Consider the following 13,473-nt stretch of genomic DNA (forward strand, 5'->3'; position numbering starts at 1 on the left):
GTAGAAAGTCCCCCATTGGCAGACCCTACCAGGCCTGGAGGCTGTGGGGTTGAATTCCTTTCCTGCCATATGGTAATGGGAACCAGCAGTCCACCTCTTTTGTACAGTGACTGCCCCCATAGCCACACRATTATAAAACTAGTGGGAGCTGAACTGGTGACCGGAGGGCTGCTAGTGTCTGATCCCAGGTATCATCTCCTGTCCGGCTGCTGTGCCCTTGGGCAAAGGCACTTAACGCCAAAGCTGCTCTTGATCCAGGGGCACTGCTCTGTGGCTTACCCTGTGCTTCTCAACGTGCGTGTTTATTTGTGGGGGGTTTAGATGGGCAGTTGGACGAATTTCAGTTTTTCACAAAATGGACACAGAATAACTAGGCTATTATACTATAGGTTTATTTTAAGTATGYTTCCACTGAAAATCTAACTTCAGACATACACTGTACAAAACATTAGGAACACCTTCCTTATATTGAGTTAGGGCATGAACTCTACAAGGTGTCAAGTGTTCCACAGGGATGCTGGCCCATGTTGACTCCAATGCTTCCCACAGTTGTCAAGTTGGCTCGATGTCCTTTGGGTGGTGGGTCATTATTGATACACACAGGAAACTGTTGAGCGTGGAAAAACCCAGCGTTGCAGTTCTTGACACTCAAACAGGTGCACCAGGCACATACTACCATACCCTGTTCGGGTCCCCCTCGGGACGGTTGAGCTAACATAGGCTAATGCGATTAGCATGACGTTGTAAGTAACATTTTTTTCCCAGGACATGGACATATCTGATATGGGCAGAAAGCTGCACTGTAAATTGGACAGTAGCTATTMCAGTGAAAGAATACCATGCTATTTGAGTAGTGCACAGTTATGAACTTAAAGTTATTAATAAACCAACTAGGCACATTTGGGCAGTCATGATACATTTTGAAGATAAATGCAATGGTTCATTGGATCAGTMTAAAACTTTGCACATTGCTGCCATCTAGTGGCCAAATCCAAAATTTTGCCTGTGCTGGACTAATACATTATGGCCTTTCTCTTGCATTTCAAAGATGGTCCAAAAGAAAACGTTTTTTTTCTTTGTATTATCTTTTACCAGATCTAATGTGTTATATACATTAATTTCACATTTCCACAACCTTAAGTGTTTCCTTTCAAATGGTATCAAGAATATGCATATCCTTGCTTCAGGTCCTTAGCTACAGGTAGTTAGATTTGGGTATGTCATTTTTAGGCGAAAATTGAAAAAGGGTGTCCGATCCTTTAACTACTTAATCACCCTCCGGGATCATCCTCATCAGAAAAGCTGACTAGCATAGCCTAGCCTAGCGCCACAGGGATATAATATAATTTCATGAAATCACAAGTCCAATACAGCAAATGAAAGAAACATCTTGTGAATCCAGCCAACATGTCCGATTAAAAAAAAAAAAAAAAAAAATATTTTACAGCGAAAACACAATATATATTTGTTAGCTCACCACAATAGCCAAACACACAACGCCATTTTTTCACCGCAAGCATAGCTTTCACAAAACCCACAAATAGAGAATTAATCACTAACCTTTGAACAACTTCATCAGATGACAGTCTTATGACATGTTATACAACACTTATGTTTTGTTCGAAAATGTCCATATTTATAGCTACAAATCTGGGTTTTACAACGCAGCCATCGTCACAAATAACACCAAATTGTCCGTAGAAATTTTACACAGCGACGTAATCTAACCAAAACTCATCATAAACTTTGCTGAAAAATACATGTTGTACAGCAAATGAAAGATACACTTGTTCTTAATGCAACCGCTGTGTTAGATTTAAAAAATAATAATAATAATAATAACTTTAGTACAAAGCACAGCATGCAATAATCTGAGACAGCGCTCAGCCATTCTCCGCCATGTTGGAGCCAACATATTCCACAAAAATACAAAATAACATCGTAAATATTCTCTTACCTTTGATCTTTCATCAGAATGCAGTGCAAGGAGTCCTAGTTCCACAATAAATCGTTGTTTGGTTTTAGAATGTCCATTTCTTCTGTCGAATTAGCAACTTTGGCTAGCATAATGGTGCTCACGTGTCCATGAAAGCTTGGCGCATGGAACGAAAAATACCAAAAGTCGAATAAACTGGTCAAACTCAGTTGAAAATCCATCTTTATGATGTTTTTCTCATATGTATCCAATAACGTCCCAGAAGGAGCATTTCTTTGTGTCTACCTAACGCCTTGCAGACAAAGATATGGCGTTCCCAACTGCGTAGCAAAATACTGCCAATATGGCTGACCTGTCACTCAAAGCTCTCATTCGGTCCCACATCAGGCTAGACACCTCATTCAACGTTCTACAGCCTGTTGACATCTAGTGGAAGGCGTATGAARTGCATACAGATCCATAAATACAAGGCAATTGAATAGGCAAGGCCTTACAGAGACCCATTTTCAGAATTTTCACTTCCTGTTTGGAAGTTTGCTGCCAAATGAGTTCTGTTTTACTCACAGATATAATTCAAACACTTTTAGAAACTTCAGAGTGTTTTCTATCCAATAGTAATAATAATATGCATATCGTATGATCTAAAACAGAGTACGAGGCCGTTTAATTTGGGCACGATTTTTTTCCCAAAGTGAAAACAGCGCCCCCTATTAAGAAGTTAAGAGGATCTTGTCTTGCCCATTCACCCTCTGAATGGCAGACACATACACAATCCATGTCTCAGTTGTCAAGGCTTAATCTTTCTTTAACCTGTCTCCTCCCCTTCATCTACACTGATTGAARTGGATTTAACCAGTTGCATCAATAAGGGATCATAGCTTTCACCTGGTCAGTCTGTCATGGAAAGAGCAGGTGTTCCTAATGTATTGTAAGTTCAATCTATGTAATCATATTTCAATAGGAAACACATTTTGTAGATTTAAAAACAACCAATGTGTAATTCGAGGCTCTGATATTTTGGGTAACAAGACACCCCCAATTTTTTTTGTCTGGCTTAGTTGTAATTTGTTTTTGGATAAATCCATTTTCCACTCTGTTCATTTGACAGGTTTCCAGGGCAACCATGTTGAATACTTTCCCAACCATTTATCCTGTAATCATTTCAGTATCTAGTTACTTGACAGGTCTTTTCCAGATCTTCATAATTGCCATTTCATTAATATCCTTCGCTTGTGTAGTAAAGTCACAACTTTTATGACTGAATATTTAGATTTGAGTGTATGATTTGAATCTGTTCGTTTTTGTGTGTGTGGTGGGAAGTGGGTGAGCGTACCCTCGTGTACACACCAACATGCAATTGTGTGTTTGCCTGTTTTAGTGCCTGTATACTGTGTGTGTGTGTGTGTGGATGCACACATGTACACACACACATCCACTCTGCCCCCTTTCCCCCTCCATCCCCCTACCTTAGCAGTAAAGAGTGCATCTCAGCACCTACCCTCAGGTGGGTAAAGTGACAGTGCTCCTGTTCTGCTGTTGGCCCAGGCAGAGCGCCAGGCAGACAGTGTGCTGTGTGGACGGAGACTGAGGTTAATGAGTGGGTATGCTGCACTGCAGCGCTCCGTTCCGTCCCCCATGCTGATGTGGAGCAGCTGAGACACCAGTGGCCACTCTACACACACACACACACACACACACACACACACACACACNACACACACACACACACACACACTGTCTGCAGAGCTATAAATCACCCACACCATCCGGCATCCACTGCACTGACTGAACCTGATGGGGGGGACAGATGGAGGAGAGAGGCCATGTCTACACTTGAGAGTTAATGCAGTTTTGTATTCTGATCGTGGAATTCCGAACACGTCATGCATCTACACCTACATTTTTAAATGTGGCYACAGTGTGTCCAGATTCCCTTTTCCCGCTATATTAAAATGCCAGTATGCATTCTACAAACCTTGGAATAGGCTAAATATGGTAACACAACAACTTGATGGCAGTAGCTAACTACTGTAGCTAACTAGCCAGCTAACCTCTATAGCAAGCTAGCAACCAAAGCTAAATGGATTGCAAACGGGTTAGACTAACTCTAGCCAAACAAAAAATAGTTGTTCAAAATGTAAGCTAGCTGGCTAGCATTTGAGTCCAGCAAACACGTTCCTTACACGCTAGGAAYGTATTTCCTCCGACTTTATAATGAAAGGGTGACTCTATCCCAAAACACAMATTTTTGCATCTATACCCGTCTATTCAATGCAGTCTTCGTATTCTGATAGAAGTCATGGCCAGAGAGGGGTAGGGACTGTGTGCCCTCATTACCATCCCACCTGTAACCCCTGCCCCCCAGGCCCTCCCAAGCTGCTCCCTGTAATTGTATTTTAGTGTCTCTATGGGAGCAGCGGCTAGAAGCTATTTACTCATTACGCTGTATTAGCATGGGCCCCGGGCAGGGAAGGGGGGAGGGCGGCTTAACGCTGGCTGTCCCYCTCAGCCCCACTGTGCCCTGGCTGGCCCTGCTCCGTCTCTGGAGGTTAAAGTAGGACGAGACTTGACGCAGAGAGCATAAAAGAGCGCAGACGCACTCTCTGCCCTCGTCCTTACTTTAGCAGTAAAGCGCGTAGGTGACAATACGACATCTTTACTAGTAATGGTTAATAGGATTGGTATAACTGTTTTAGGGTGAATGGTCATGTCTATAGGGTGTCTCTCCTCTTATATCCCTTTAGTGAACAGATGTTGTTATGGGCTGTGACCTCCCAGGAGGTTTATAGAGGACAGTTGAATTAGTGGGGAAGTGGAGGCTTTACTGTTAAGGGAATTGTTTTCCCCTCCAGTTACACTGTGTTCAGGCTAAAGGACCTCTAGTAATGGCTCTCTAGAACATTCTCTAACTTTCTAAGTTGGTGATACTGTTTTTTTTGTCTGTCCTGAGAACAGTGGAAGTTGTTCCTAGGGGGAAAAGACAATGTATGTCTCTAAAGAATGGGTCAATCATATGTACTTTGTATTTTTATACCATTGGACTAATCCATATGTCAAATATCAGTAAAATAAGTGGTTAAAATGTAGGACATTGATTTTCAAAAATATTCAAACAATGCTTCATAATAAAGTGAGGACAGCTCTCTCTGTGTGCCGTTCCGCTATATATATATATATATAAAATTGTCCTGAGATGGTGTGGTAGTCAGACAGGGGKGTCAAGGGTATTATCAAAGAAACAGCCAGTGTTAATGCAGCCCCAATATGAGACTAATGTTTTTTTAGATGAATTGTCAATTGTTTTTGTGATGACCCTTGATACTKTTTCCTGCTGTTCTTCACAAAAGGGCCAAAATGTGTCTGCTTTTGTTTTGCTCTTTCCTTTTTGAAACACCACTGATTTTGTCCTTTAAATTCTCACATAAATAAACTTGTGTAGAATTTTCTAAATGTGCCCTTCACTACAGAATTGTTTTTACAAAAACTGTACAAACAAAGGTAATTAGAACAAAACCTGTGTTTCTGTAAGCCTTGCCAAGGCTGTGTAGATTTTGGAGGTGGAATATTAATTGGCTGCGTGCGAAAGTAGCTAGCTGTTAAGTGTGGTGCTCTTCCCAGCCTCTACTCTCTGCCACACACTGTCCCCTGCTGAAATCCCCTCTGGCTTTCCCCCCACAGCTCAAGGGCACTAGCCATTAACCTCAGATTCTACCTCTCACTCCCGACCAATTGCTAATGATTTCAGTGTAAATTATAGCAGTCGTTTTGAGATGGCTGTGTACCATTCAGTTTTTTTGTTGTTGGTGACTACAGGGAATTAAGCATGTTTTACTTAAACAACTTGAAATATGCGTTTGAGAAGGGAATTCACTTTTCAACTTAACGATGGCGGTCACCTAAACCTTCTCACTGCAGTAAAATACAGATGGGAGGACATTAACCATTCAGTTGAACATGCCGCAACAATCTGAGTTCATAGTCTTTTCCCTGGCCTGTGTGAAGCCTAAGACCCACTACTGGGTGGATGCAGTGGTCACTGCTATTGTGTTAGCAGACCACTGTCTGGTGTCATTGRGATGCTACTGTAGGTATCTGGTTATAGATGTTTGACCCTCTGTTCCCTCTTGATTACAGGGCCTGCATCGCTGTAGCAGCCTCGTGGCTCAACTCTGGAGCCCTGACCAAAGCCAGTTCTGATGGGGACAAGACAGTGGACGGGTAAGCGCGCGTGCACACACAGGTATTTGAATGSACTCTGTGGGAACTCTGTAGACATGTWGCCCATAACTGTTATCCATAGCTGGGCTACCTACCAGACACAGTAATTCAAGCTTTCAAATTATGCTGAGGAAATTGCACATTGCCAAGTCATTATGGGCAAWTCATTATGTTATTTATTAAAAGGCCTGTTCYTCCAGATGCAGTCCTGTAAGAATACCCTTTATTCAAAAGAACAAATCCCAAAGTGCAGGTGAAGATTGTTGCGGTGACAACTCGGCATCCGCAAAAGTTTTTCAGTTTGAATAGATGTTATGTTTTGGTCTCGGCGCTCTCCAATGTTGTTGTTGCAGAGTGTAGGTATATGAAATATTTATCAGGGTATGAGGTATTGAAGGCTGAGTTTTCTACATAGTTCTCAACTGGCAGCAGGCATTACTATTTGCAAAGGGGGCAAAACAACAACAAAAACCTTGCCGAATAAACACGTTGTTTTGTCAAGGCCAGAAAAGCATCTTCTCTAACCTTTGMAGGGCTATGCATGCATATAGTGTCTTAGACAACCCTTTTACCTCACATTCACTTTAAGAATGTAGCCTCAAAGTGTCTAGGTCTGTAACCACTACGGGTAGAATTTTTCATAAAACCGTGCCAGGAGAGGAACTCAAGAATTCCATTCGGCTGTTCTGTTTGTGTAGAAACCTGCTTTAGAATTGCCCCACTCTTTATCTCAGTAGAACCATAGTGGTTGTCTATCGCTGTGGCCTGACGCATGTCTGCAGTATGAGATGCATCCACACGGACCCTGTGTCTCAGAGGGGGACGGTGGTGTGTGGACTCGCTAGCCAGGTTCAGATAGCGGCCAGACAACAGTCCTCTTGGTTCGCGCCAACCCCTGATACCCATAGTCCTTTTGCTCATTTTCTCCCTGCTGTTTCAGTACTGATCACCTAGCCCAGATTGAACCGTGGAGTAATCCTCTGATCTCCCTCTCTCCCAACCAGCTCACTGATTGTCTTCATTTTTCAGTGTCACCAGTGGCGGCGGAAGAGAGCCATGGCGGTGTACCCGTGCGAGGCCGAGCACGAATCTGAGTTATCCTTCCAGGTCGGAGCAATATTCAGCGCCGGTAAGTGTTATCGCTCCAACGGTCGCTCACTCAAATCTCAAAGAACCACCGGGCATATTGGATTCTGTGAGGGAACCGGTAACAGGACAGCCCAATCTGATCTTGAATCAGCACTGAGTGATGGAGAGAGGAGGGGTTGAGATTGACTCTCCAGTCCATCTGAAAGGGGACTTGACAGAGCTCTAGTCAGTCAAGGGAAACAGACTTGATACACGAGTCTTTACAACGAGGTAATGTAATTGTTGTTAAGATACAATGCGTCCGTGGCTGGGTATTACCAGCCAATTATCATTGAGGGCTTACTCAAGTATGCATATGGGCTGGGGTTCCTGAAGATGAAAGACACTTAGGCCTCAGCTACCCATCCATATGCCTCTTGCCAAACTGATGTTTCTTCTCCACGATGAGTCTGGATTTGCCCTATGATTTCTAGAATGCGAACACATTCTGACCGTTCTGATTGGTCCCAGTAACCAATGGGTTGGGCCAGAGCCAGCCTCCATGATGACTATCAACTTTGATTTGTTAGAGATTGAATTGCTGATTTTAATCTGTTTTGTACAACTCCCTTCAATGACTTCTAGGATGTCAGATTCAGACAATGTATGTAGCAATTTAATAGAGCAGAGGAATTAAATTCAGGGTGAGTAGTCAGGCAAGTGACACTCTACTAATAAAATACTAATAAAATACTATCTGGTATGGGGTTGTTTTCCAATTGAGTTTAACTGAGGTGTTTGTAACTCAGACGGAAAATATAAAAATGTACGCCCTCGAGCCAAAAATATTTGAATTGGATTCACTGTCTCGTATTGAGAATCCAACAATCTCAAAGCCACACAGTGCGTGGGTCGACAAATGAAAGAACCCTTGTCAAAAKAAGTTTTACGAGCCTCCCGGGTGGCACAGTGCTCTAAGGCACTGCATCGCAATGCTAGCTGTGCCACCAGAGATTCTGGGTTCTGGCCCAGCGTCGTACGGGTTAGGGAGGGTTTGTCCGGCAGGGATATCCTTGTCTCATCTCGCACTAGCGACTCCTGTGGCGGGCCGGGCACAGTGCACGCTGACCAGGTSGCCAGGTGTACGGTGTTTCCTCCGACACATTGGTGCGGCTGGCTTCCGGGTTGGATGTGCGTTGTGTCWAGAAGCAGTGCGGCTAAGTTGGGTTGTGTTTCGGAGGACGCATGGCTCTCAACCTTCGCCTCTCCCGAGTCCGTACGGGAGTTGCAGCGATGAGACAAGACTAACTACTACCAATTGGATACCATGAAATTGGGGAGAAAAAGGGCMAAAAAAAATGTAAAGAAGTGTATGTATATATATATGAAGGCAAATATGGCCAATCTCTTGACTAGAGACCTATATTGGCTTGCGCATACCTAACCAAACATGGTCGAAACCTATTTTATCAATAATAGTTTTAATAATGGCACAGCTTGATTTAATATCATCTTGGGTTTTTCATCTCATAAGAAATCATATCACATGAAATAATATACACCACAAGCAAGGGAGCCAAATATCACGTAGTATAAACATTTTAGAGATGGGTTAGAAAATACTAAAGTTATGCATCAACATCTCAGCCCATTTCACTTTAGTCAAATATACAGAGTTTGGGTAGGAGTCCATTGGCGCTGTATTTTGCTGCCAATTTACTTCTGACTAACGATCATCACATATTCAGTCTGAAGATGGTCCGGCACCATGGGAAGATCAACTTAAAAACGTTTTCATACATTTTGCAATGCAGAATTGAAATTAAGAATTCTGATTGGAGAAGTCCCTCCCTGTATGTCTGTTTTAATCCATTTGGTGCCTAATTAACATGTCCCTGTTCTCTGAAAAGCTTCCCTGTGCCAAAAACGTTTTATACAGCCTACAATGATACCCTCTTGAGTCATTCTCCCAGCAATGGGTACATTACCTGAACGGACAAAATGAGGATGGCATGGGGACACATTGCCCATCACTTTCCGTATTTCCAGAGTAAAGAAAGTATTTTTTATTTCCACCACAATTTCAKTGTTTGCWGAGATGATGGTTGTGTTTATAWACTCTATCTATGCCAACTATAAAATGTCAACTATAAAGCTCTGAGCAAAACTTTCTCTCACTGACACAGCCATCTGTTTTCTAACACTGAAATGCAGTGTGTTTACTCCTATCTCACCCTGTCCCCTGGTACCTTCTGTTCCCATCTGCAGTGGCACCTTCCAGGGAACCTGGCTGGCTGGAAGGAGAGCTGGAGGGGAAGAAAGGCCTCATCCCTGAAAACTATGTGGAGATGCTGTAGTCCAGAACCTTAGACCTCTTAGCCTGTATACTCTGTGGAAGACTAGCCTTGTTCCAGAGCTGTTTGTGCTGTATACATTTATATGGTCATAGTCATTACCAAACCGTGGAAGTTTGCTMTACAGCAAAACATTGTTGGGAAGACCGCACAAACAGATCTTGGATCAGGCTAGTGGAAGGGGGGTCTCATCATCCCTGACAATCTACGTCTAGATGCTGTATGCAAAACCCAATGGTCGCCTGGCCTGCCACCATCTATSGCTGTATCTCGCCCAACTGTCACCTTATACATGGTATCCATGAAGTCGATGTTGACACACTCCCATTCTCAAATTCATACTTTTTCTTATGCCTTCAACTCTCACGTTCCCTGCCCGGCGACTACTATGCGTTCATCAACACGTTCATTAACTTTAATGCAGAATAATAATAAATATCCCCCAGCAATGATGTACAATCCATTATCTTGGATATAGGAAAGAAAGTAACATTTTAAGGTGCCTTACAACACCAAGACAGAGTTGACATGTATTTACTGAACAGGTATGTTTGGTAAATGCTAAAGAGTTGTGTTCCGTGAAGAATGTCTGAAATACTCTTCGAGGTGCTTTGGTATATTGTGATTTATTTAATTGGCACATTGATTGCATATATTTTTTTAACCACAATATTAGCTTTTTTTCCCAAAGTATGGTATCCACCGTTGTGACTGATTGTACACTTACATGCCGCAGAGGCAGTCATATTGGAATGGTTCTCCTTCGATCAAACCATAGAAATATAATTACTAGAACGGTTATTRTATTTCTATGGTTCAGACACTCTTCCTCTGCATACTTGTTGACCTAGACATTCAATGATGTCYGAACTTAGACTAGTTATCGGGTAGTTTCCATTTCAAAAAGCACAAGGAGGATTTTGACACCCATCTCAGATTGTGCTGAAATCGTTTCTGTAGTTAAAAAACGGATAAGATTAGCATTCCTGAAACACAATTTGATCTCTAAGAATTTAAGCTAATTGATTGCACCCAAATTGGCCATTTGAAATAATAGGATTTAAATAATCTTCAATAAATATAGTAACATTTGACCATAATTCTTCCTACCAATGAGTAAGACATGAGGAATCCAATAGCCACCCACATACCACTCACACTCCTCTCCAATTGCACCCCACAACCAGTATACAGTATCAGTTCTCTGTCTAACAAGTAGTATGGAGCTGCGGCTTGGAGTATTGCTTCTTCATCCTATGTAATGTATTTCCTGTGAATCTGGTGGGGGGGGGGGGGTTTCCCCCCCTGTTCAGAGAAATTAGCCATTTGAAGTCGCTGGCATTACCATAAATTAGTGTGAGTACCAGGTTTGTCTACTATATGCCGCTGTTCCTGCTACTGCCACACCCTTTTATCCATGTTGCTGGTCTCTTGTGTTTATTACCGTACATGGGTCACACCTTTTGTGACCCATGTACCAAACATGGGTCACAAAATTGCCATGCAATTTACTTTGCAACTTTGGGTAGAAAAACCAATAGGTTTTGCTCATGATGAAACTTAATTGTGGCCATTCTCATAATTCAAGCCAGTCCTCCATGAAAGCAATTCAGGTTGTCCTTCTCTTAGGCTTAATCTGTTTCCAGGAAACAGCCCCTCTGTGTGGTTTATTCCCTTTAAAAAAAGGTCTGGATTAGTTTGACCATTCCTGGTGAATAAACATACCATTAGGYTACAGCAGTTCTAATGGTTTCAATGTTATGCTCTTCAATGGGAAAAGTCCCAAACACACACTATATAGTATTTTTGCAATGRTGTTGGGTTTAATGGTACAAGTTGCTAATCACAAAACATATATTTTCAAATAATTGTATTAAAAAACATACGACTGCCATGCAATATTTTGTTAGGGTTTTGTCACATTTTAGTCACTAGTAGGAAAWGTTTTCATGAATTGCACCATAGGTGTTGCCCACTCAGCTGCCATTTGTTGGGTTGAATCATTAGGCTGCTAAGACAAAGGCGAACTGAATTGCTTTCATGGAAGGTCTTGACTTGTGAGGATGACCACACAATTTATTTTCATCATGAGCAAAAGCTATTGGTGTTCTMCCCAAAGTTGCAAAGAAAATGTTGTGATCCGTTTAATAAACACGAGACCAGCAACATTTACAATGGGGTGTGTCAGTAGTAGGAACAGCAACATCAAGTTGACAACCTGGTACTTTCAGACTAATATTTGGTAAATAATACAAGTGATTTCAAATGGCAAATTTCTCTAAACGGGAAAAAAAAAAAAAAAACGGATTCAGAGGGAATACATTACATAGAATGAAGAAGCAATACTCCAAGCCGCAGCTCCATACTACTTGTTAGCCAGAACTGATGCTGTATAATGACCATTGGTGTGGGGGTCCTTGGGTGGCTTTTGATCATTTTATTGGATTCCTCGTGTCTTGCTCAATGATAGGAAAACCTTTGGTCCAAATCAGATGTTGGGTACTATATTTTGTGAATCCTGTAAATTACAAGGGCCATTTTGGGTTCAATCAATTAGCTTAATTTCTCAGATCAAATAAAATGTCAAGAAAATGATGTTGCATTAATGCTAATCTTATGTTTCAAAATACAGAAATGGCTTGCTGAAAGGACATGGAATGAGTATCTAAAGTTCTAATCAATTCTTTAGGTGTGACAATGTTCAACTCAATGCAGCAATGATGTATGGGAATGTGCAAAACAAAGTGGTTTTTATTGGAAACCGGTTTTATAGATCCATATTTGACGTTCAATCTTTCTGAACAGAATTTATGAAAAATTWGATGACGTTCACATCTAATTTTTATTATTCTGTACCAAATTGACTGACAATTTTATTATTATTACCACGACCACAAATGCAGTATTGTCTATGGCTGTGTATATAGTTATTTTAAAAGGCCACACAATGCCAAGTATATTCTATTCTAAAGCCCTTTTTTTAGTGGTCAACGGAATTTAAGTTTTTAGTGGTTTCATTTGGAGTGGTTTTTACAATTGTAAGTGTACTAAACACATCACAATACTTTTATTCTATTGCCGTTCAATAAAGTCGGTTTCATTTTTCTAAAGCTTTTGTTCTCTCATTTTGCATTGYAATTGCAGTAATTTAAGACTGATTCATGACATTTCTAAAGGTCTTGGCATCCATTTCAATTTTGTAACATTGGATGTCCTCTTGATCAATGTTAAATAAAGACCTTTTTATTCTTTACCTCATTATGTATTCTTCTGATAACTGGAGAGTAGATGGACACTGCAGACTGAAATGGTCCTTCCAAAATAATATTTGTTAAAGTAAAATGGCAACTCTACTGAATCTTTTCAATGAAGTTTGTTGGACTGTCAGGACTTTCTGTGGAAGAACAATGGAATAGAATATATCAAAGGCTATCATTTTGGGGGCCCAAAAATAATTAAGAAATGGACATCTTTGGCTACTGCAGTTTTTACTGAATCAACCTCTACCTGCTTGTTCWAGCGGTACAAATTAACAGTATCTGTGTTTTAAGTACATTGAAATCATTTGAAGTCTTACTGAATGTGTCCTTTCTACTTATTGAGTCATAAGATATTCAGTAGATATTTCTCTATAGACACTGCAGAGATTTTTCTTCACTGATTGTCTGCTACAGCCCCGCTGTCTGCATTCGTTGGTCTTCCACTTTATAATGGAGGCCTACTTAAGTTTGCATTATACATTAGGATAGACCGACTGAAAGCTCTAGTCCCAGTCTATTGGAGCTGTACAATTACAGTATTTTCCAAAGGATCATAGGCTGTATCAACAGGCCACGTGATGTCTATCAAACCTCAATCTCCACTCGCATGTGAAAATCCTTGGGATTTCATCTGCCG

The 13,473-nt window shown here is 41.3% G+C and overlaps 1 protein-coding gene across 1 annotated transcript in view; it reads left to right on the forward strand.

Annotated features, from left to right (window-relative positions):
• LOC111958300 (rho GTPase-activating protein 10) overlaps positions 1 to 12,829 on the forward strand; it is a 73,290-nt gene extending 60,461 nt beyond the window's left edge. Inside the window, 3 exon segments of the mRNA XM_070437144.1 lie at positions 6,071 to 6,154; positions 7,159 to 7,283; positions 9,491 to 12,829. Coding sequence (XP_070293245.1) covers positions 6,071 to 6,154; positions 7,159 to 7,283; positions 9,491 to 9,579 — 298 coding nt within the window. The 3' untranslated portion in view covers positions 9,580 to 12,829.
• The last annotated feature ends 644 nt before the right edge of the window (positions 12,830 to 13,473 follow it).

Source organism: Salvelinus sp. IW2-2015, linkage group LG34 (genome assembly GCF_002910315.2).
Source record: "Salvelinus sp. IW2-2015 linkage group LG34, ASM291031v2, whole genome shotgun sequence".
NCBI lineage: Eukaryota > Metazoa > Chordata > Actinopteri > Salmoniformes > Salmonidae > Salvelinus > Salvelinus sp. IW2-2015.